General features: G+C 49.7%; 1 protein-coding gene across 1 annotated transcript in view; it reads right to left on the bottom strand.

The window, feature by feature from the left end:
• LOC148539613 (electrogenic sodium bicarbonate cotransporter 1-like) overlaps nucleotides 1-23221 on the bottom strand; it is a 325398-nt gene that overhangs the window by 143319 nt on the left and 158858 nt on the right. The window contains exons 8-9 of the mRNA XM_088451237.1: nucleotides 19826-19939; nucleotides 17222-17396 (exon numbers count right to left, since the gene is read on the bottom strand). Of these exons, the coding sequence (XP_088307363.1) occupies nucleotides 17222-17396; nucleotides 19826-19939 (289 nt within the window). The remainder of the gene's footprint in view (nucleotides 1-17221; nucleotides 17397-19825; nucleotides 19940-23221) is intronic.

The raw sequence follows: 23221 nt of genomic DNA, 5'->3' as shown, positions 1-23221 counted from the left end.
AGAACTAATTCTCACATTAGGGATATATCTTAGACAAATCTAATAAAATCCTGAAATAGATTGAACTGTATAATATATATATATATTAGGGATGTGCAGGCTCGGATAGGTTCGAGTTTGCACGTGGAGTTCGGATTTTTCCCTCCAAAAAAACGGAACTCAGAACGAGGCAAAACGTCATCTTACATGGACGAACATCATCATTCCTGGACAAAAGACCAGGAATGATGATGTTCGTCCATGTAAGATGACGTTTTGCCTCGTTCTGAGTTCCGTTTTTTTGGAGGGAAAAATCCGAACTCCACGTGCAAACTCGAACCTATCCGAGCCTGCACATCCCTAATATATATATATATATATATATATATATATATATATATATATATATATATATATATATATATATATATATATATATATATATATATATATATATATATATATATATATATATATATAGTCCGGTGCATAAATATTGGGACATTGACAGAATTTTCATATTTTGGCCTCTATTCACCACCACAAACAAGATGTGCTTTAGCTGCAGACTTTCAGATTTAATTTGAGGGTAATTACATCCAAATCAGGTGAACGGTGTAGGAATTACAACGGTTTCTATATGTGCCTCCCACTTGTTAAGGGGCCAAAAGTAATGGGACTATCAACTCAAAAGCTATTTCATGGACAGATGTGGGCTATTACCTCGTTATTTCATTATCAATTAAGCAGATAAAAGGTCTGGAGTTGATTCTAGGTGTGACATTTGCATTTGGAATCAGTTGCTGTCGACTCTCAATATGAGATCCAAAGAGCTGTCACTATCAGTGAAGCAAGCCATCATTAGGCTGGAAAATCAAAACAAACCCATCAGAGAGATAGCAAAAACATTAGGTGTGGCCAAATCAACTGTTTGGAACATTCTTAAAAAGAAAGAACGCACCGGAGAGCTCAGCAACACCAAAAAACCCGGAAGACCACGGAAAACAACTGTGGTGGATGACAGAAGAATTATTTCCCTGCTGAAGAAAAACCCCTTCACAACAGTTGGCCAAATCAAGAACACTCTCCAGGAGGTAGGTGCATATGTGTCAAAGTCAACAATCAAGAGAAGACTTCACAAGAGTGAATATAGAGGGTTTACCACAAGATGTAAACCATTGGTGAGCCACAAAAACAGGAAGACCAGATTACAGTTTGCCAAACAACATCTAAAAAAGGTATTACAGTTCTGGAACAACATCCTATGGACAGATGAGACAAAGATCCACTTGTACCAGAGTGATGGGAAGAGAAGAGTTGGAGAAGGAAAGGAACTGCTCATGATCCACAACATACCACCTCATCAGTGAAGCATGGTGGTGGTAGTGTCATGGCGTGGGCATGTATGGCTGCCAATGGAACTGGTTCCCTTGTATTTATTGATGATGTGACTGCTGACAAAAGCAGCAGAATGAATTCTGAAGTGTTTCGGGCAATATTATATGCTCATATTCAGTCAAATGCTTCAGAACTCATTGGACGGCGCTTCACAGTTCAGATGGACAATGACCCTTAGCATACTGCAAAAGCAACCAAACAGTTTTTTAAGGCTAAAAAGTGGAATGTTATGCAATGGCCAAGTCAATCCACTGAGCTGAATCCGATTGAGCATGCATTTCACTTGATGAAGACAAAACTGAAGGGAAAATGCCCCAAGAACAAGCAGAAACTGAATACATTTGCAGTAGAGGCCTGGCAGAGCATCACCAGGGATGAAACCCAGCATCTTGTGATGTCTATGCGTTCCAGACTTCAGGCTGTAATTGCTTGCAAAGGATTTGCAAAAAGTATTAAAAAGTGAAAGTTAGATTTAGGATTGTTTCGTTTGTCCCATTACTTTTGGCCCCTTAAAAAGTGTGAGGCACATATAGAAACCGTTGTAATTCCTACACCGTTCACCTGATTTGGATGTAATTACCCTCAAATTAAATCTGAAAGTCTGCAGTTAAAGCACATCTTGTTTGTTTCATTTCAAAGCCATTGTGGTGGTGAATAGAGGCCAAAATATGAAAATTCTGTCAATGTCCCAATATTTATGCACCTGACTGTGTGTGTGTGTGTATATATATATATATATATATATATATATATATATATATATTTGTGACAAAAAGGCTCATTTCCCATGGGATGCTGTCAATATCCTGACTGCTGGGATTCCGGCGCTCAGAATGCCGGTGCCAGAAACCAAAAACTTGACAGTGTCCCAGTGCTGGCATCCCGACCGCTAGAATCCTGAAGGTAAGTAGCGGGGTTGAGGGGAGGGTTAGCATTAGGGGTTAGGCCAGTGGTTCCCAAACTGTGTGCCCTGGCACCCTGGGGTGCTTCGGGACACTTGCAGGGGTGCCTCAGGTTGATGGTCCAGCACCAAATCAAATTATTTATGGTTAACGTAAAGTAAATATGTGGACGAACAGAAGCGCAAACCTGTCCACCGCCACATAACTGACCCTAAGGATGACAGGTCAGCACAATTTACTTTTCTCAACAACAAACTATTGGCTTAGGGGAGCCGTGAAAATTTTAAAAATTGGGGGAGGGTAGGCACTGGGAAGGGAGGGTTAGGCATAGGGAGACAGGGAGGTATAGAATACTGACCGACAAGTGTCGGTATTCTGACTTGGTCAGGATGCCGGTGTCAGGATTCTGACCACCGGCATCCCGTACCCATCCCATTTGCCACACCTCTACTACTGGGGGATAGGTAAAAACCCAAGAAGTCTGCAGACAGGGTTAAATTCCATCAGGGTTTCTCTTACAGCACACAAACACACAGGTGCACCATATGGGGGTAACTGATTTGTCATTTTCTGTGATTGGTTTGTAGTGCTTGGGTGGAGAATAAAGCACTGTTTGTTCTTGTGGGTGGGGCAATGATGCCTGTGTCTAGCTATAGCAACTGTGAACTGTGTCTAGCTAGAGCAAGGGTCATCTGGTGATGTCCTGGCAAAAGTCTGGTGCACTATTTGTGACCTGAACAGAAAAAAAGCACAGTATATATATATATATATAAATATATATATATATATCTATCTATATATCTATATACATACATATACATACACACGCATACACACACACACACACATAGATATACATACACACACACACACACACACACACACACACACACACTATCCCCAAATGGAGGCACTCCAGGGCTTAATGAAAAAATAAACTGCAGCATTGCTATACTACAAGGTCTGCCAGTTTCTGGACCATTTTCTGCAGCCAGTGGTAGTGGTACAGGCACATGCATCTTTTCTACAAGAAACCACTGCTTTAATTAACAAACTATGGAACATTATCCCGGTACCCATCAACAGCTTCTTGTGTACACTAGATGTATCTAGCTTGTACATTAGTATTCCGCACGATGCAGGCCTGGAAGCAGTAGGGAGGTTTCTCATGAACTACAGCCAGTACCAGGGCCCAGATATCAGCTTATTTGTACAACTATTGGAAATATCTTCAACATGCAATTACTTTCTTTTTGACAACTGTTCTTTCTGCAGCTTCTCGGTTGTGCAATAGGGTTCGTGCATCGCACCATCCTTCACCAACATTTACATGTTCCATACAGAAAGGAACGTTTTTTCAATAACCCTGATATTGCAAGCAAAATCCATTTTTATACACAATATATTGACGACCTGTTCATTATTTGGACAGTGTACATCATAGTCTGCCACTCATCTGTTTTATCTTTTCTTTCAGTTTGCTTCATTAGAGCTATAGAACATCACTACATATAGTCATTTACTGGAAAGGATAGCACTTCCTCTTATTTGTACTGTACTTGAGGTATGTACTAATTATGGATATGCATTGCTGCCTAACCTGTTATTGTGGGACTGTACCTAATGTCTCCACTTACAGCTATATTTCTCACAGTGTATGATTGTTTTCACAGCACCCCTAAGTTTGTTATTTAGAAATTCAGAAAAAACAAGAGATATGGTATGAACTTACCTTTGTTATCTCTGTTTCTTCGAAGTCCTTAGGGTCCACAGGGATACCTGGGGTATAGGTGGTTGGGGACCAACACGGGCACCATGCAGTTAACTTTTGCTTCCCAGGATGCTCCCTTCCTATACCTCACAAAGGGCCAAGGCACCTTCAGTTACATACCAAGCCAGAGGCCGGAGGAGGAGAAGAAGAGAGAAGAAAGTCTGGCACACACAAGAATCTCATTCTCACACAAAGAAGGCAGAAGACTGGTGACCAGAACAAAACCCCACTGAATCACAGGGCAAGTGCCCTGTGGACCCTAAGGACTTCGTAGAAAGAGAGATAACAAAGGTAAGTTCTTACCAGATCTCTTGTTTTCTACTACAGGGTCCTTAGGGATCCACAGGGATACCTTGGGGATGTCCCAAAGCAGTATCCTTCAAGGATGGGGACGCCCATGTGCAGAAAGGAGAATCCGCCATCTGAAGAAAGCATCCTGAGAGGCGAAGGTATCGAAAGCATAATACCTCACAAAAGGTCTGATCCTAAGACCATGTGGCCGCCTTACACAGCTGAATAGCTGAGGCACCACGCCGAGCTGCCCACGAGGGACCCACAGACCTCGTAGAATGAGCAGTCACAGAGGGCGGTACAGGAATGCCCTCATGAACATAAGCCTCAGAGATCGCCATGCGAATTCACCGGGCCAAAGTCTGCTTATTGGCCGGCCATCCCTTTTTGTGGAAACCATAGAGGACATACAAGGAGTCCGATTTCCGGAAGGAACATGTATGCTCCACGTAAATCCAGAGCGCGAACCACATCCAACGTGGCCTCACCCACCGACAGACCTGGAGAGTGAAAGGCTGGCACAATGATCCCATTAATGTGGAAACTCGATACCACCGTAGGGAGGAAGCCAGGGCGAGTCCGAAGAACCACCCTATCATGATGAAAAATCAAATAGGGGGGCGACACGAGAGAGCCCCCAGATCTGACACTCATCTGGCAGATGCAATTGCAAAAAAGAAAAACAGCCTTAGCTGTAAGCCATTTGAGATCCACTGAGCCCAGTGGTTCAAATGGGGGACCTTGTAGGGCCTTCAGGACCACAGCCAAATCCCAAGGAGCCACTGGAGGGACAAAGAGAGGCTGTATGCAAAGGACCCCTTGCATAAAAGTACGGACATCAGTAAGAGTAGCAATCCTACGCTGAAACCACACTGATAAAGCAGAGATCTGCACCCTTAAGGAAGCTAGGCGTAGACCCTGATCCAAGCCCTCTTGAAGGAAAGCTAGGACTCCGGATATCCGAAACACCAGAGGATCGTACCCTTTAGGATGAAACCATTCAAAGTAGGTATGCCACACTCTGTGGTAAATTTTGGCCGAAGCAGGCTTCCTGGCCCTTAGCATGGTGTTCACCATGGAGCTGGAAAAAACCCTTCGACCTCAAGGGGAAGAGCCACGCCATCAAAGACAGACAACCCAGATCCGGGTAAAGACAAGGACCCTAAGACAACAGGTCCGGGCGTTGAGGTAATTGCAATGGAGTGTCGATGGAGAGACTCCGAAGATCTGAGTACCAGTGACGTCTGTTCTACGCTGGAGCTACCAGCCGGATTGTGCCCCCTTCTTGCTTGAACTTTCGAAGCACATGAGGAAGAAGGGAGAATGGAGGAAACAGGTACGCAAACTGGAAGGTCCACCATACCGACAGAGCGTCTACTAGGAGAGCTTCGGCGTCTCTTGTTCGGGATCCATACGTCCGCAGCTTGCGGTTGTGTCCAGAGGCCATGGGGTCTATTTCGGGAAGGCCCCACCTGGTCACTAGGAGCTGAAATACTTCCTGGTGAAGAGACCATTCCCCTGGATGCACGTCGTGATGGCTGAGGAAGTCCGCTTCCCAGTTGAGAACTCCTGGAATGAACACTGCCGAAATGGCTGGGATATTGCCTCCACCCAAGTCAGAATGCGGGATACCTCCTTTAGTGCCGTCTGACTTCGAGTTCCCCCTTGACGATTTAGGTAAGCCACCGTGGTGGCGTTGTCTGACCGAATCTGCACGGGTTTCCCATGAAGAATGAGCCTTGCTTGCTGTAGAGCCCTGAAGACTGCTCGTAGTTCCAATATGTTGATAAGAGCAGACTCCGCCACTGTTCACCGGCCTTGAAACACATGTGGACCTGTCACAGCACCCCACCGCCAAAGATATGCGTCCGTTGTCAAAGGGGCATCCCTGTTAAGAGGAGATGTCTGTAGCCACCAGGCCAGGGACAGACATACTTCCGGAGAAAGCACGATCGCCTGAGACTTCAGTCAATGAGGCAACCCATCCCATCTGGAGAGGATAAACTTCTGCAGAGGTCTTGAATGGAACTGGGCATACTCCACCATGTCGAATGTCGACACCATGGACCGCATCGCAGTGTGAATGGACACTCTGCAATCTCTCAGGCAATTGTGAATCCTCGTCTGCAGCCCCGAGATCTTTTCTTCCGTCAAAAAGATCCTCTGTTGCTGAGTGTCCAACAGTCCCCCGAGATGGAGCATCCTCCAAGAAGGGGTTTAGGGATGAGTTCTTCCAATTTATCAGCCAGCCATGAGTCTGCAACAAAGATATCGTCAGTTGCAGGTGGTGGTGGTGAAGTACCTCTGGAGACCCTGCTAACAGGAGGAGGTAATCCAGATAGGGTAGCAGGCGGAACCCCTGCAGTCACAGATGTGCCGCCATAACCGCCATTACCTTGGTAAACACTCTCGGAGCAGTAGAAAGACCAAATGGTAGTGCCTGAAACTGGTAATGGTGTTCTGCTACTGCAAACCTTAGGAAGCGCTGATGAGATCTAGTAATCGGGATATGCATCCTGAATATCCAGAGAGACCATAAAATCCCCAGGTACCATAGCCAAAATAATGGAACGCAGGGTTTCCATTCTGAATCGAGGTACCCTCAGAAACTTGTTCAGGAACTTGAGGTTGAGGATAAGACGGTACGACCCGTTCGGCTTTTGTACCAGAAAGAGGTTGGAGTAACCCGTCCCCCTTTGGAGTAACGGGACCAGCACCACAATCCCATCCTGGAGCATAGAGTGCACTACTTTGTGAATCTCCAGAGCCTTTATCTGGTTTGAATTAGGGATGTGCAGGCTCGGATAGGTTCGAGTTTGCACGTGGAGTTCGGATTTTTCCCTCCAAAAAAACGGAACTCAGAAAGAGGCAAAACGTCATCTTACATGGACGAACATCATCATTCCTGGACAAAAGTCCAGGAATGATGATGTTCGTCCATGTAAGATGACGTTTTGCCTCTTTCTGAGTTCCGTTTTTTTGGAGGGAAAAATCCGAACTCCACGTGCAAACTCGAACCTATCCGAGCCTGCACATCCCTAGTTTGAATGGATGTCTGTGGTGAGAAACTGACGGGGAGGCCTTATGCGGAAGGAGAGGGCATAACTGTGAGAAACCACTTCCCTTACACAAAGTGTCTGTGGTGGTCTGGCACCAGCACTGGGCGTACTGAAGTAGTCAGCCTCCCACCTTGAGGTCCCCCAAGAGGAGGCCTGTCACGTCAGGCTGAAGGTTTGTCGTCAGGCTTTGTGGTGCTCCAAGCTTGCTTCCTGGGCTTGGGAGTCTTCTTGGCTTCTGATGGTCTCGGAAAGGACTGCACCTTGGTCTTACCCTGAGGCCGATCGGACCAAAAGGAGGAGGTCCCAGACCCTGACAGAGCCGGAGCTGAAGGTAGACATGCCGACTTAGCTGCCGCCAGCGTATCCACAATTTTGCCTAAAGCAGGCCCGAACAGGACATGGCCATTATACGGTAAACATTCCAAGCCCTTTTTGGAATCAGCATCCACTCTCCAAGACCGTAACCACAGGGAGCAATGGGCTGAAATCGCAGCCGTCGAAATCCTAGAGGTAAGGAGGCCGACATCTAATGCTGCCTCATTTATGTAAGCAGCGGAATCCCGGAGATTGCCCACCAGCACCATTTGTTCACTTGTAGCTCCTGAGGATAGCGACGTCTCCAATGCGTTTGCCCATCTTTCCATGGCTCTGGCCCCCCAGCAGAGAGCCAAAGCCGGCCTGCCGGTCCCTCCAGCAAAAGAGTAAATGGATTTTAGACAAACCTCCACCTTGCGGTCCGTGGCATCCTTTAGAGAGGACATGGACAGCATAGGCAGGGTTGCGCTTTACACCAAGCGCATCACGTAAGAATCCACCTGAGGAGATCCCCACTTTGAAAAATTATTTTAAGCAAATAGATAGGCATAAGCCAAATGTCGTTGAGGCTGAAACCGCTTACCAGGAGACTTCCACGCCTCCTCCAAATGATCCACTAATTCACCAGATAGGGCAAACACTGCCGCAGTGCTTTTAACATTTTTAAAATAAGCATATGTCGGCTTAGTCTCAGGTAATTCCTTGTCCTCATTCACCATGACCTCACGGACCGCCCGTATGAGGCCTGGTATGTGAATTGAGGAGTAAGATAGATCCAGAATTCCCCATCATCTGAGGACATGTCATCCTCCTCATAATGCGTAGATTGAGATCTCACAAAATATGAGATATGGTAAGAACTTACCCTTGTTATCTCTATTTCTACGAAGTCCATAGGGTTCCACAGGATACCTTGGGGTATAGGTGTGACGTCAGTCGCAGGGCACCAAAGAGTTAAGCTTTCAGCCTCCCAGGATGCACTAGGTCCCCCTCCTATACCCCGCCCCCGGGCCAAGGCACCTCAGTTAGTTACCAAGCCCTAGGCCGGAGGAGGAGAAGGAAGAGAGAGAACAAAGATCTGGACACATACAAGAATCACATTCTCACCAGACGGAGACGGAAAACCGGTGACCAGAGCAAAGCCCATCTGCAGCACAGGTGCGACAGGGCGGGAGTCCTGTGGAACCCTATGGACTTCGTAGAAATAGAGATAACAAGGGTAAGTTCTTACCATATCTCATATTTTCTACTTCAGGGTCCATAGGGTATCCACAGGATACCTTGGGGATGTCCCAAAGCAGTATCCTTTAAGGGTGGGGACGCTCCTGTGCAGAAAGGAGAATCCGCCGCCCGAAGGAAGCATCCTGAGAGGCGAAGGTTTCAAACCTGTAATACCTCACGAAGGTATGGACAGAAGACCACGTAGCAGCCTTGCAGATCTGAACTGCCGAGGCACCACGTCGAGCTGCCCACGAAGGACCGACAGACCTAGTGGAATGAGCCTTCAGAGAAGGAGGGACCGGTAGGCCTTCATGAAGATGAGCTTCAGAAATAGCCATACGGATCCAGGCTGCCAAAGTTTGCTTTGAAGCAGGCCAACCCTTTTTACAGAAGCCATAGAGGACAACAAAGCGTTCGACTTCCTAAACGAAGAAGTGCGGTCAACATAAGTCCTTAAGGCCCGCACAACATCCAAAGAGGCCTCACCCACGGAAAGACCCGGTGAGTTAAAGGCCGGAACAACTATTTCCTCGTTAACATGAAACTGGGAAACAACTTTGGGAAAAAACTCGGGCCGAGTGCGGAGCACCGCCCTGTTCCCATGAAAAACCAAGAAAGGGGGTCTACAAGAAAGAGCCCCTAACACAGAAACACGTCTGGCTGAAGCAACGGCCAGAAGGAAAACAGTCTTAGCTGTTAGCCATTTAATATCCACTGAGCCCAGTGGTTCAAACGGCGGTCCTTGGAGAGCCCTCAGGACCACAGCCAAATCCCAAGGCGCCACAGGTGGAACAAAGGGCGGCTGAATACAGAGAACACCTTGCATAAAGGTGCGCACATCCGGGATTGTAGCAATCCTACGGTGAAACCAGACAGATAGGGCCGAAACCTGTACCTTCAAAGAAGCAAGGCGAAGCCCATGATCTAGTCCCGCTTGCAGGAAGGCGAGAATCCGAGACAGACGAAACTCCCGCGGTGCATAACCTCTCGGTCGACACCACTGGAAGAACGTATGCCACACGCGATGGTATATCCTCACGGAAGACGGTTTCCGAGCTCGTAACATGGTACGCACCACAGAGCTGGAAAACCCCCGGGACCTCAGCATGGCCGTCTCAACAGCCACGCCGCCAAAGACAGCAGAGTCAGGTCCGGGTGAAGACAAGGACCCTGAGACAGAAGGTCCGGTCGTAGCGGCAACCGCAGAGGACTGTCCACGGACAGACCCTGAAGGTCTGAGAACCAGTGACGTCTGGGCCACGCGGGAGCTATCAACAGGAGCGTCCCTCCTTCCTGTTTGAATTTCCGGATTACCCGTGGAAGAAGGGAGACCGGAGGGAACAGGTATGCGAACCTGAACGTCCACCGGACGGACAGAGCATCCACCAGAGACACCCCTTCGTCTCTTGTGCGAGACCCGTACACCGGCAACTTGTTGTTGTGCCGGGACGCCATGAGGTCGATTTCTGGAAGACCCCACCTGTCCACCAGTAGTTGAAAAACGTCCGGGTGCAGGGACCATTCCCCTGGATGAACGTCCTGGCGACTTAGAAAGTCCGCCTCCCAATTTAGCACTCCCGGGATGAAGACCGCTGATATGGCCGGAAGATTGCGCTACGCCCAAACCAGGATCTGAGAGACCTCTACGAGAGCCGCCCGACTGCGAGTTCCTCCTTGCCTGTTTATGTAGGCCACGGTGGTAGCATTGCCCGACTGGACCTGCACCGGGTGACCCTGGAGAAACCGCTGTGCCTGCAGGAGAGCATTGAAGACCGCACGGAGTTCCAAGATATTTATTGGAAGCTCCGCTTCTGTCGGCGTCCACCTGCCCTGGAACAAGTGTGGACCCGAAACTGCTCCCCAGCCCCGAAGACTGGCGTCCGTTGTCAACAGGACCCAATTTGGAACCCAGAACGGACGTCCCTTGTTGAGGTGGGTCGTCTTTAACCACCACGCAAGGGACAGGCGAACCTCCGGGGTGAGCACAATCGTCTGGAACTTCAGAGACTGAGGCAGCCCATTCCACTTGGACAGGATCAGGTGCTACAGAGGTCTGGAGTGAAACTGGGCGTATTCCACCATGTCGAACACCGACACTATGGAGCCCAGTAACCTCATCGCCGAGTGTAAGGACACCCGGCGGCTGTGCAGACAACTGCGCACCCTTGACTGTAAAGCAGAGATCTTGTCCTCCGTCACGAAGATCCTTTGCTGTCCCGAGTCCAATAAGGCTCCAAGATGCAGAATCCTCCGAGACGGGATTAGAGTGGACTTCTGCCAGTTGATTAGCCAGCCATGCCGTTGCAGCAGTGCAATGGTGAGGTCCAAGTGGTGTAACAGGAGCTCTGGAGATCCTGCCACCAATAACAGGTCGTCCAAGTACGGCAACATGCGGACTCCTTGCAGCCGCAGAGAAGCCGCCATGACCGCCATCACCTTGGTGAAAACACGTGGTGCTGTCGCCAGGCCAAAAGGTAACGCCCGAAACTGGAAGTGGTCGCTGCGGATTGCAAACCGAAGGAACTCTTGATGGCGCAAAAGAATAGGGACATGCAGGTAAGCGTTGTGTATGTCCAATGACACCAAGTAGTCCCCAGGTTCCAGCGCCAGAATGATGGACCGTAGGGTCTCCATCCGAAACTTCGGGACCCGCAAAGACTTGTTGAGTGCTTTGAGGTTGAGAATCGGACGATATGACCTATTGGGTTTCTGTACCAAAAATAGATTTGAATAGAAACCCTGGCCCCTCTGGGAGAATGGAACAGGCACTATAACTCCAGCCTGGAGCATAGTGTGCAATACCTTCCGCAGCTCCGTAGCCTTGTTCCGGTCTGATGGTAGACCCGTGGTGAAGAATCGAGCCGGGGGTCTGTGCCGGAAGGAGAGGGCGTACCCGTGGGAGCCCACCTCCAGAACCCAAGTGTCTGTCGTAGTGAACGACCAACACCGGGAGAACTGCAGCAGGCGGCCTCCCACCCTGGGATCCCCCAAGGGGAGACCCGGACCGTCAGGCCGCAGGCTTGTCATCTGGCTTGGGGGCCGGACGTCTGGTACTCCATGCCTGTTTCCGGGGCTTGACCGATTTCTTAGGGCCAGCCTGTCGAGGAAACGACTGTGGTTTGGGCCTGCCCTGGGCCCTAGATGACCGAAAGGACGATGGTCCAGAACCAGAAGGAGCAGCGGCCGACGGGAGACAAGCATATTTGGCTGCCGCCAGCGTGGCCACAATCTTATCCAGATCCGGACCGAAGAGAACTTCTCCGGTAAACGGCAACGCTTCCAGACCTTTCTTGGAATCTGCGTCCGCCTTCCAGGATCGCAGCCACAAGGTGCGACGAGCAGCTACCGCTGCTGAAGAAATTCTAGACACCAGAGTACTAATGTCTAGAGCCGCCTCGTTGATGTAGGTGGCCGAATCACGGAGATTGCCAATCAACTCCGCCTGTTCGGCCGGACAGTCGGATTCAAAAGAAGCCTCTAATGAATCCGCCCAGCGCTCCATCGCTCTGGCAACCCAGCAAATGGCCATAGCCGGCCGTGCTGCCCCCCCTGCAAGGGAATAAGCGGACTTCAGGCAGATTTCTACCTTGCGGTCCGTAGCATCCTTAAGGGAGGACATGGATGGCATCGGCAATGTGGCACTACGGACAAGACGGGTCACGTGAGAATCCACCTGTGGAGGGGATTCCCACTTAGCAAAATAATTATCCGCGAACGGATAAGCCACCGCCAGGCGTCTCTGCGGCTGGTATCTTTTGCCAGGTTGTTTCCACGCCTCCTCTAAATGGTCCACCAACTGACCCGAAAGAGGAAAGACTGTGGCATCGCCCTTCACATCTTTGAAAAAGGCATACTTAGATTTAGCCGCTGGGGGAACTTCGTTCTCAATCACCAAGGCTGTGCGGACCGCCCGAATAAGTCCAGGAATATATACTTTGGACTTAGCATCAGCGTCCTTAGTATGGAGAGGTTCCTGATCGTAAGGATCCAGAATCTCCCCATCATCAGACGTCCCTTCGTCATCCTCATAAGGAGCGGACAGAGACGCCACCGGCCTTTTATGAGGCCGCATCACAGACTCCCCTTGCAACACATCCGACAAGTGCTGTACAGAACTCGTCAGGGAGTTAACCCACGCTGGCTCCTGAGAACCCGGGAGCGGGGAAATAGGGAGACTGTGGGGTACCACCAATTGTCGTGGGAACCCCTGCATGGGTGACGACACCACAGACTGCTGGGACAAACCCATCGGAGTAAACGCGGGCTGCGGAGCTAACTGGCCCACTAAAGCTGTTAACGCCTGAGCGAAACAAGCCCAGGGCGGCTCCTGTACCGGTGCTGTAACCGTAATAGGCCGCGCAATGGACAAACACTGCCGGCAAAGGCCCTCCGCGCTACCCTCCCCCTCCGCTAACGGTACTTTGCACGTGGTACACTGTAGCCGGAGGGGAAAATCACTTTCAGACATGATGGCACCACGTATGTGACCTCTCTCACCAATTAAGTATTAAATAGGCGAGAGACCACCCTGCAGCACCGCACCGCAAGGGCTTTAGCAGAAAGAACAGGGACAGTAATAAAGCTGACAGTTTAGAGAAGAAAAGTTACAGGCAGCGCTAGCACAGTCACATACAATGCAGAGAAATAACAATTCCTGCACTAACAGCGCTGATCACTCAACTACACAGACACAGGGCCTGGTAGGACACAGCGCTGCATACACAGACCTGAGCCACAGCGGAGGAGAGGTATGCGGGGGGACCCAGACCACGATGCTTCCTTCCAGACTTCCAGCAGCGTTCACCATGCGTTGCAGAGAAGATGGCCGCCGAGGAGCAGAGAGAAGCTGGCCTGGGGGAGGAGCGCTGACACAGGACCAGTCAGCACAGTGCAGAGAGGGCTGTGTGCAGCGGGGGAGGCGCCGGCTGTGAGACAGGGAAGGCGCGCTCCCCTGGCATGCATTTAACCCCTGGGACGCCGCAGCGCTACCGCTCTGCTGCGGTCCGCTGTCCCAGGGGGTAGTGGAAAGCGCAGGTTCAGTACCTGGCTCCACGCTGCAGCCAGTCCCCAGGGAGCCCCCTGCCTGGGGACTTAGGACCATGTGACCAGCGGGGACCCACCGCGGGACCCCGCTGCTTACCTTTGTCCCCCTTGGATCCGGCCATGGTCCGGAACATCTGGGGTCACCGCTAGCTGTGACCCCAGATGCTCACCAACATCCCCGGATCGGTACCGGCGTTCTGGTACCGGCGGGGGTGTAGGGAAGACAGCATGGACGTCAGGACTGACTGTCCATGCTGTACATCCAGATGTGCAGCCACAGCTGCACTGAAGAAAGCTTCAGGGGCTCTTCTAGCCACCACTCCGACAGGTGCACCCGACGCCGGCCGGGCACCAAACTAAACTGAGGTGCCTTGGCCCGGGGGCGGGGTATAGGAGGGGGACCTAGTGCATCCTGGGAGGCTGAAAGCTTAACTCTTTGGTGCCCTGCGACTGCCGTCACACCTATACCCCAAGGTATCCTGTGGATACCCTATGGACCCTGAAGTAGAAAAGACCTTATAGCAGGTCTAAATGGTGACTTCTGCAAATTCTCTGTATTATTAGGCACAGATATCACCCCAGTAGGTACCGGAGATACCTGGGGGGTGTTGAGGGGGACATTGTGGCCTGTACTGGAGCTGGGACCAACGAAAGCTGAGTAAACCCCATGGGGGGGGGGGATACATGGGTGGAGCTGACAAATGCCCCGCCAAGGCTGTAATTGCCTGAGCAAGACAGACCCAAGGTGGCTCCTGAGTAGCACAGGCTACTGTAGAGGGACCTCAGAGAGCACATGCAGCACACAAGCCTCCCCTATCCACATCTTCTTCCCTTATTCCTGCCTTACATCTGATACATGAAAGCAGGGCAGGTGAAGACATCTGCACAGACTCCTCACTACCTGACATAGTAGGAGAAACAGTGTATGTGACATTTATACACAGAATAGAACTATCTGTGAACAATCTGATCCCCCCCCCCCGCACAACACCTGTACTGTTAGGGTGATGCTTAAGAGAAAAACAGCGACAGTTAAAATGGCTGACAGGTAGAATAGAAATACACAGGCAGCAGCACTAGCAGAAGTCACTTCCAATGCAGAGCAGTCTGCTCTACTAGCACTTACCGTCAACTACCCAGGCTCTGTGCCTGATAGGACCAGCGCTACATACACTGACCTTGATATCTTGGAGGAGAGGTACGTGAAGGGGGACCCAGCTCCGCACTGCTGGCGCCGCGACAGTTTTGAAGAAGATGGCCACCGAAGCTCAGGAATGGGGAGGAGCCAGGAAAAGCCCAGCCAGCAACGGGGAGAGGAGCCAGCTGTTACCAGGTAAGGCGTCCTCCCCCGCCCTGTTTAACCTCAGGGACACCGGAGCCATACCACTGCCAGCTCCGGTCCCGCTGTCCCTGGTGGTTTAGTGGTAGCGCAGTACTCAGTGCCTGGCTCCACATAGGCCACTTCCCCAGGGAGCCCCCAGCCCTGGGAAAGAATACTGACTGTGATGGCGGACGCCCAATGCGGATGCCTGCTAGTTACCAAGTCCCCATACGCCCAGCCACAGTCAGGGATCTTTCGGGGTCCCTGCTAGTGAGAACCCCGGGAAGCCTGCCAAGATCCCCAGATCAGTACTGGGGTCTTGGCGCCGGCGTGGTGACGGACTGGTGGTGCGGACGTCCACTGGACTGTCTGTACTGCCGCTCTAAGTTGTAATCTTCAGGGGCTGACAGCCCCCCCTGCGTTGTGGACACCCAACTCCCGCCCCCCCTGCGTTGTGGACACCCAACTCCCGGCCGGGCACCTACGAAACTGAAGGTGCCTTGGCCGGGGGGCGGGGTATAGGAAGGGAGCCCAGTGCATCCTGGGAGGCAAAAGTTAACTGTGTGGTGCCCGTGTTGGTCCCCAACCACCTATACCCCCAAGCAGGGCCGGCGCTAGGCTTTGCTGTGCCCAGCGCCATCCTGTGTTGCCGCCCCTTCCCTCCTCCGCTCCCTCCCCCTGAAGCTACATATTCTCTTTAGCGCCGGGAGGGAGGGAGGGTGGGCGTTTTCAGCTCCCGCCGGATACCATGGCGCTCCGGGCGGCGCCCTGGCTTGCCAAGGCCTAGAGCAGCTACTGTCCCCAAGGTATCCCTGTGGATCCCTAAGGACCCTGTAGTAGAAAAATCCAATAGTAAAGTGAAGTAAATTGTGCTTACCTGTTATCCTTAGGTTCAGTTATGTGGTGGTGGACAGGGTTGCACTTCTATTTGCCCACATATTTACATTACATTGACCATAAATAATTTGATTTGGTGCTGAATGTCACGATCAGGGCTGAGAGGCTGCAGAGATCGCGGTCCTTACCGCTCCGGGCGCTCTGGAGCTGGGCTTCCGGCGGGGGTGCAGGGTCCTAGAGAGCGGCGCTGGCACAGTGAGCTTCCGTAGATTAAGGGCTTCCATCTGGAGGCAGGTGAGAGGGGGTGAGACTGGCAGCGCTTCCGCGCTGTAGACTGCTGGGCGCGGCCATTTTGGATTCTAGTCAGTTGTCTGGTTTGGGCCAATCCGGTCACAGCCTGGGCTGGGAGTGCTAGCAGCCAATCCTGCACTACCTGAGGGTACTAAAGGGCTGTCAAGAGGTCCTTTAGTTGCCAGTGCAACGTCTATCACAGCATATGCTGTGAGCTAGTTCTCTGTGCTCCCTTGCTCCTTAAAGTGCCATAGTTCCAGTGTGTCTCAGTTTCACCTCTTAGCCTTGGTGCGGTCCAGGTCCTGTTTACTACTCGCCTCCTGTACCCGCAACCTGCTGTCTGTCCTGCCAACCTCGGTCCACTGAGAACCGCCAGCGTCTCCTCAGCTTTACCTCACCCTCCATGTGTACCCGAATTACCTTTTCATTCATGAGTCATGCCCCCCTAAGACCGGCTGCTTTCCAGTACCAACAAACGAATCCTCACTCGCCATCCGACTCCACTCCGGGTCCAGGTGCACGCCAAGCCGTGACACTGAACCATTAACTTGATGCACACCTGCAAGTGGCCTGAGGCACCCCAGGGTGCCATGGCACACTGTTTGGAAACGACTGGTATACTTCATACTTTTTATATATATATATATATATATATATATATATATATATATATATATAAGGATGTACGGTTAGTAAACGTATGCTTGCATTTCACTGTAAAAGTTTCATAATTGCTGACATAATTACTTTTTAATGCCTATACAGTATATAAAAAAAGATTTGTAATACATACCATCATATTGTCAGTAGCATCTCCCAGCATACCACCAAAAGTGATAGCATTTGTTGCAGTTGCCAAGTAGATAAACAAAATTGTTGAGAGACATTGTATATTGAGGGCATCATAGAAATCACTCCAATACCATGGTGCCTTTCTTCTCACATCTTTCACGAGTCCACCAAAACACCTTAATGACAAATATATTTATATTCTTAAAAAGGACATGCCATACCACAAGTGCACATATATCTGAGTATATAACTACTGTTTTTCCATATGCTCCTCAACTTGATTCTGAACTACAGTACCAAATGTAGGGAGTTCTGAGGTTGGGAAATGTCCATTCAGAACACAAGAGACTATTCAATTCTGAGCAATGTACAATCGCAAGTTACTGTTAAAACAGTTGGAACACCAGCAGCTTGTGTGCTTTTCTTGGAAATTAACTGCCATGTTTGTGATCTTTGCCAACTAGTTTTTGAGAACAAAAGGTTGAACTTGATGACATATAGTTAATTTTTTCAATGTAAAAAGTTTAGTATATCTATATAAAAAGCGAGAAAGCGTGTGTCTGTTTGTCCTTTAGGTACGGCCAGAGTTTTGGACTCAGCTCCACCAAATTTGGCAGGGTGGTGTAGTTTGACCAGGATTAGCTTTTTGCCTAGATTTGAAGTTTGTCAGAGCCACGCACGGTCATACAATCCCTAAAAATGGGGACACTCTTAAATAACACAGGTTCCAGGGCTGGCTCTAGTGGGAAAAGTTTAGTTTGCCAAAAACCTGTGTGAAAGCTACAAAAGTAACCTTTTAACTTCACAGTATGAGCAAGTGTCAAACTTTATGACTCATGCAAGTTCATATTAAATCCAGAGTTAGTCCTTTCTAAAGTTACCATATATATATATTAGTCAGCCCTCTGTGTTTGCATGCAAGGGCGTATCTAGAACTTTCTGGGCCACATAGCAAGATCTTAAAAGGGCCTCCCAGAGGTAAGAAAACACATACATTTCCCACACACAGAGCCCATTCATGTTATGCCACACAGAGCCCATTCAGGTTATACCACACAGTAGTACCCCTTATACACTTTATGCCATGCAGTAGTAGTGCCCCTTATACATTCTGCCACAAAGTAAGCCCCTTACACTGCACATTAATGCCCCTTACACATTATACCACACAGTACTGCCCTTTACAGAATATGGCACATAGTAGTAGCGCACCATATAACACATTATTCCACACAATAGTAGAGCCCATTCAGGTTATACCACACAGTAGTACCCCTTGTACACATTATGCCGTGCAGTAGTAGTGCCCCATATACATTATGCCACAGAGTATTGCCCCTTATAACATTATGCTACACAGTAATGCCCTTTACACATTATGCCCACCACAGCAACTCACCTTCCCATGTCCCTCCAGCAGCCTCTCGCCTCCCCCTATGTGCCATCAGCAGCCAACAGGTGTGTATTTGAGGCCAGGCCACCAGCTAATTATAGCGCACTGGCAGGCAGCAAAAGACATGGATAGACAGCGCTGGTGCAATTTCAATCTGGCGCCCATTGCAAGCCAATCGGAGCTCACTTACCAGCAGCCAATCACTAGTCGCCACTACTTATTGGTTGCTGGTCCGCGAGCTCTGATTGTCTTGCGACTGGTGGCGCTGTCTTTACATGTCAGTCTGCCTGTACGCCAGCTGTAATCAGCTGGCTGGCCGGCACCAAATCAACAATGCTGCCACCCAGCCCCCCTGGGTGCAGGGGATTTGGCAGGCTTCAGAGGCGGCTTGGGCACCATAGCAGCCACACTCCTTGCACCTACAGTAGTTACGCCACTGTTTGCATGCATGTTAGCAAACAGTGGGGTCCTTTTCAGGATCAGTGGAATGGGGTTATAGACAATGTAATGTAACAAGCTGTTAGTATATTATTATTTATTAACATTTATATATAATGGTTTTGACACCTCTATGGTTGTGCTCACAATATTACTTTAGTTTACCAGCCTGATGAATTTATAAGGATGGCAGCCAACTTACATAAATTAAACAATGTGTCCATCATCAGACATTAAAAAAGTGCTGGTTCCTGTGGGCAGGACATCCACAGGAACCAGCAGCATTTTAAAGGCTTAAGCTGGGTACACACAGAAGCGATGTGTACCTGGACGATATGGTGGCCGATGGGCCAACATATCATATCTGTGGTGCATATCAGAATGATGGTAATGACCGTTCTGCCCTTCATTACCTTGTACAGCGCCCCATGCGATATCGTCCGTTTGGCCATGCTGCACGGCTGCCTGGAAGATATCGTTAACAACCACGGAAGAGAGCAGATTGGCCGTACACACTGAATGATCCAGCCGATATACTGTTCCGATTCGGCTTGAAACTACATATCGGGCCATTATCTCTCCAGTGTGTACCCGGCTTCAGCTCCAACCTAGCTTTATTCTAATTGGCTTGCATTAAAGCCATGTTTTCCTTTACCAGATACTAACAGTTTCCTGGTTCCCTATATAAAGATGATGCTCTGTTTATCTTGTCTTACTACAGCCCCACAATAGAGTAGATCCATACACTCCTAAAAGAAAGACGAAAAAACATACTTGTTTGTTCTTAGGAGTTCTTCGCTAACATGAGAATGTCCATGTGCTAATCTCTCCTCTTCGTGTGCTTTTGCACTGCAGTGATTTTTTGATTCTCGTTGCAACAATAATCTTCTGTAAAAAAAAAAAAAGCAGCCAATTAGTTTAAATATATAGAACGGTTTTATAAAATAAAACATTTAAAAAATACACACACCTTGGCCTATTGCAGAACAGAACATAATTTATGTAAAAAGTGAAGCTGTTAAAATGTGCACCATGAAAAGACAAAACCATGAACATATGAGCTTTGTTTATGGCAGGTGATGTGGCTTGACAGTGGGCCTAATTCAGACCCACTCGCGAGCGCAGGACGCTCGCAAGCGGGTCGATGGTGCCCTAATGCGCATGCGCACGACGGAGGGAGCTCCGTCGTGCGCATGCGCGAGACCCGCAGAGCGAAGAGGAGCCAGTCGCTCCGGGTCTCGCACCAAAGGGGGCGTGCTGTCGATGTTGATTGATAGAGCCAAAATCACTCCAGGGCTTGCGGTCACCGAGACCCTACCGCAGGGTCTCGTCGCAAGCCCGATGGTCGCGATGGTCTTGACCATCGCGACCATCATCATGGACGCTCGCATAAGCTGTGGGTGGTAACCCACAGCTATGCGAGCGTCCAAGAGGCCGCTCCTATGTTAGGTAGGAGGGTCCTGATTCAGGGCGAGCGCTCTGGTCAGAGCGTCCGGCTCTGAATCAGGCCCAGTGTTATTAGTAAAACGACAGTACCCATTTGGTACCAAATATTATATTTTAGTGAAGTATTTTTTACATAAGATAAACTAGTGTCTCTGTATAGTGTTAGTAATAAATACAAAAATCACATTTACCCTGCATGATTCAGTTAAATATTGATGCAAATGTCAAATAAATTAAAACTGAGGGCACCCACATGTGCAGGATTGACCTTGATCCTCTAGGCTATACGACAGTTGAACATACAGCAGCATAATTAGTGGAGGGTTGATATGATTTGATAGCTGCCAATGGCAGGATTAGGGGTGGGTTTAAGGGAGGAGCTGTTGCTTACTTAGGTCAGTTCACACCAGGAAACTGTCTCTTTTCAGTGTTTTCCTCCTGTGAGGAGACTACATCTGCATGCAAGTGCCTTTCTGCTCTTTCTTCTCTGAGCTGCCCTTTGCCTTTCTTTCTAGTCCGTCTTTCTCCTCTACTGTCCCTAGTCTACATTTCTGCCTATTCTAACTAGGGTTTCTGCATACTCTAACTGTCATTGGGGTCCGGTGTGTGTGCAGACTGGCAGAGGTACTGTTATGATTGCCAGTGACCACCCCTAGTAAGCCGAAAAGAACTTCAGGCCACAAGGTCTTCCGCCAATAACAACCGCCCATTGTTTCCTTAGAGATAATTGTTACGAATGCCGATGCCTACTCCATGTGACAGCACCAGAAGCCAGCTAGCGAGTTCTTCCACCAATAACAACCGCCCGTTATTCCCTTAGAACTAGGATACGTTCACCGGTACTTAGGCGGCCGCCTGGACTTATGCTCGAGGTAGTAGCGGCTCACGTGGAGATACAGGGGAATTCAATAGGTAAAGAATGTACAGTTAGGACTGACACAGTTGATAAGGATATCGATGGTACGGATGTTGTGAGAGTACAGTTTGGTTTTTTGGACAATAGCTTGGGAGCCGATGGTGTGGCAGCTGTGCCGATGGTGCAGCAATGGTGCTGAAGGTGCGGCAATCATGCCAATGGTGCGGCAATCATGCCAATGGTGCGGCAATAGCCGTAGATAAACAGTCTAGGGTGCGGCAAGTGTGCCGATGTTGCAGCGATGGCGCCGATGTTGGGGCAATTGCCGTAGATAAACAGTCTAGGGTTTGTTAATGGCTTTAAGAGCCGATGGTGCGGCAAGTGTGCCGATGTTACGGAGATGGAACTGCTTGGAGTGGCTAAGAAGCCAAATGAGGAATGGTGGTAACACGGGAGTTACTTGGAGCGGCTAGGAAGCCATATGGTGAACGTTGGCAGCACGGAAGCTGCTGGATGCAGCTAGGAAGCAGTTTGGAGATTGGTGGTAGCATGGAACCTACTTGAAGTGGCTAGGAAGCAGTTAGAAGATAGCTGAGCAGACGGCAGCACGGGGGCTGCTGGATGTGGCTAGGAAGCCGTGTGAGAGTTCAGTGAACAGGAACAACCTGACTCAGCAGCCAGGCCGAGGGAACTCACAGACACTCTGTAATGCAGCCTGTGTCGCCCGGTCGACACAAGCAGCTGAGATGGTCTAGGCATGGGCCTAAACAGCGGACAGGTGGATTCAGATGCTGCAGTAACACATAATGGAGGCAGTGAGGTGCAAACACTGCAGGTAACAAGATAAATGCAGACAGACAGCACTGTCGTATAATACTGCAGGGCTGAATGGAGACTGGATCCAGATTCAATAACCAAAGTACTCAGTAGACCGGCAAGCACTAGGAACTGAACACAGCAAACATACACTGGTAGCGACACAGTATAACCGGCAGTGAGTTCAGGGCTGGCTGTATACTTATGAGATTCAGAGACAATTCCTAATCAAAGGCATGTGTGTACCTGCTCTGCAGAGATACAGCTAGTTAATTAGTAAACACATGAACGAACACACACAGGGCCTGATGAAGACGCTCGCAAGCGAGTCGATGGTGGCCGAATGCGCATGCGCACGACGGAGGGAGCTCCGTCGTGCGCATGCGCGAGACCCGGCGAGCGACGAGGAATTAGTCGCTCGGGGTCTCGCTCCAAAGGGGGCGTGCTGTCGATGGTGAGTGACAGCACACCCCCTTTGGTAGGCGTGCCGGGGGCGTGGCTGATAGAGCCAAAATCACTCCAGGGCTTGCGGGCAATGATGTCAGTGGGGCTATGATGTCAGTGGGAGTGATTTTGGTTCTGATAGAGCCAAAATCACTCCAGGGCTTGTGGGCACAGAGACCCTACCGCAGGGTCTCGTCGCAAGCCCGATGGTCTTGACCATCGCGACCATCATCATGGACGCTCGCATAGCTGTGAGTGGTAACCCACAGCTATACGAGCGTCCAAAAGGCCGCTCCATTTTTAGGGAGGAGGGCCCTGATTCAGAACGAGTGCTCTGGTCAGAGCGTTCAGCTCTGAATCAGGCCCACAGACAGACATGAATGACAGGCTATGAATTGACACAGACAAGACAGGATTTCCAGCTTCTTGCAAAAAGCCAGAACAAGGATAGGACATGATGCAGTATCCCAGTAACAACTATGACTAGGAATTGCCACCAAGATGATTTGCTAACCGCAAATCCTAGCAGTACCCCCCCTTGAGGGTGGACTCCGAACACCCCAATGTCACTAAGCGACGCATGAATCTTAGTATAACAGAGAATGATT

The sequence above is a fragment of the Taudactylus pleione genome, unplaced genomic scaffold (assembly GCF_031769625.1).
Source record: "Taudactylus pleione unplaced genomic scaffold, aTauple2 ptg000025l, whole genome shotgun sequence".
Taxonomy (NCBI): Eukaryota; Metazoa; Chordata; class Amphibia; order Anura; family Myobatrachidae; genus Taudactylus; species Taudactylus pleione.
This window is presented reverse-complemented; position numbering and strand designations above follow the sequence as displayed.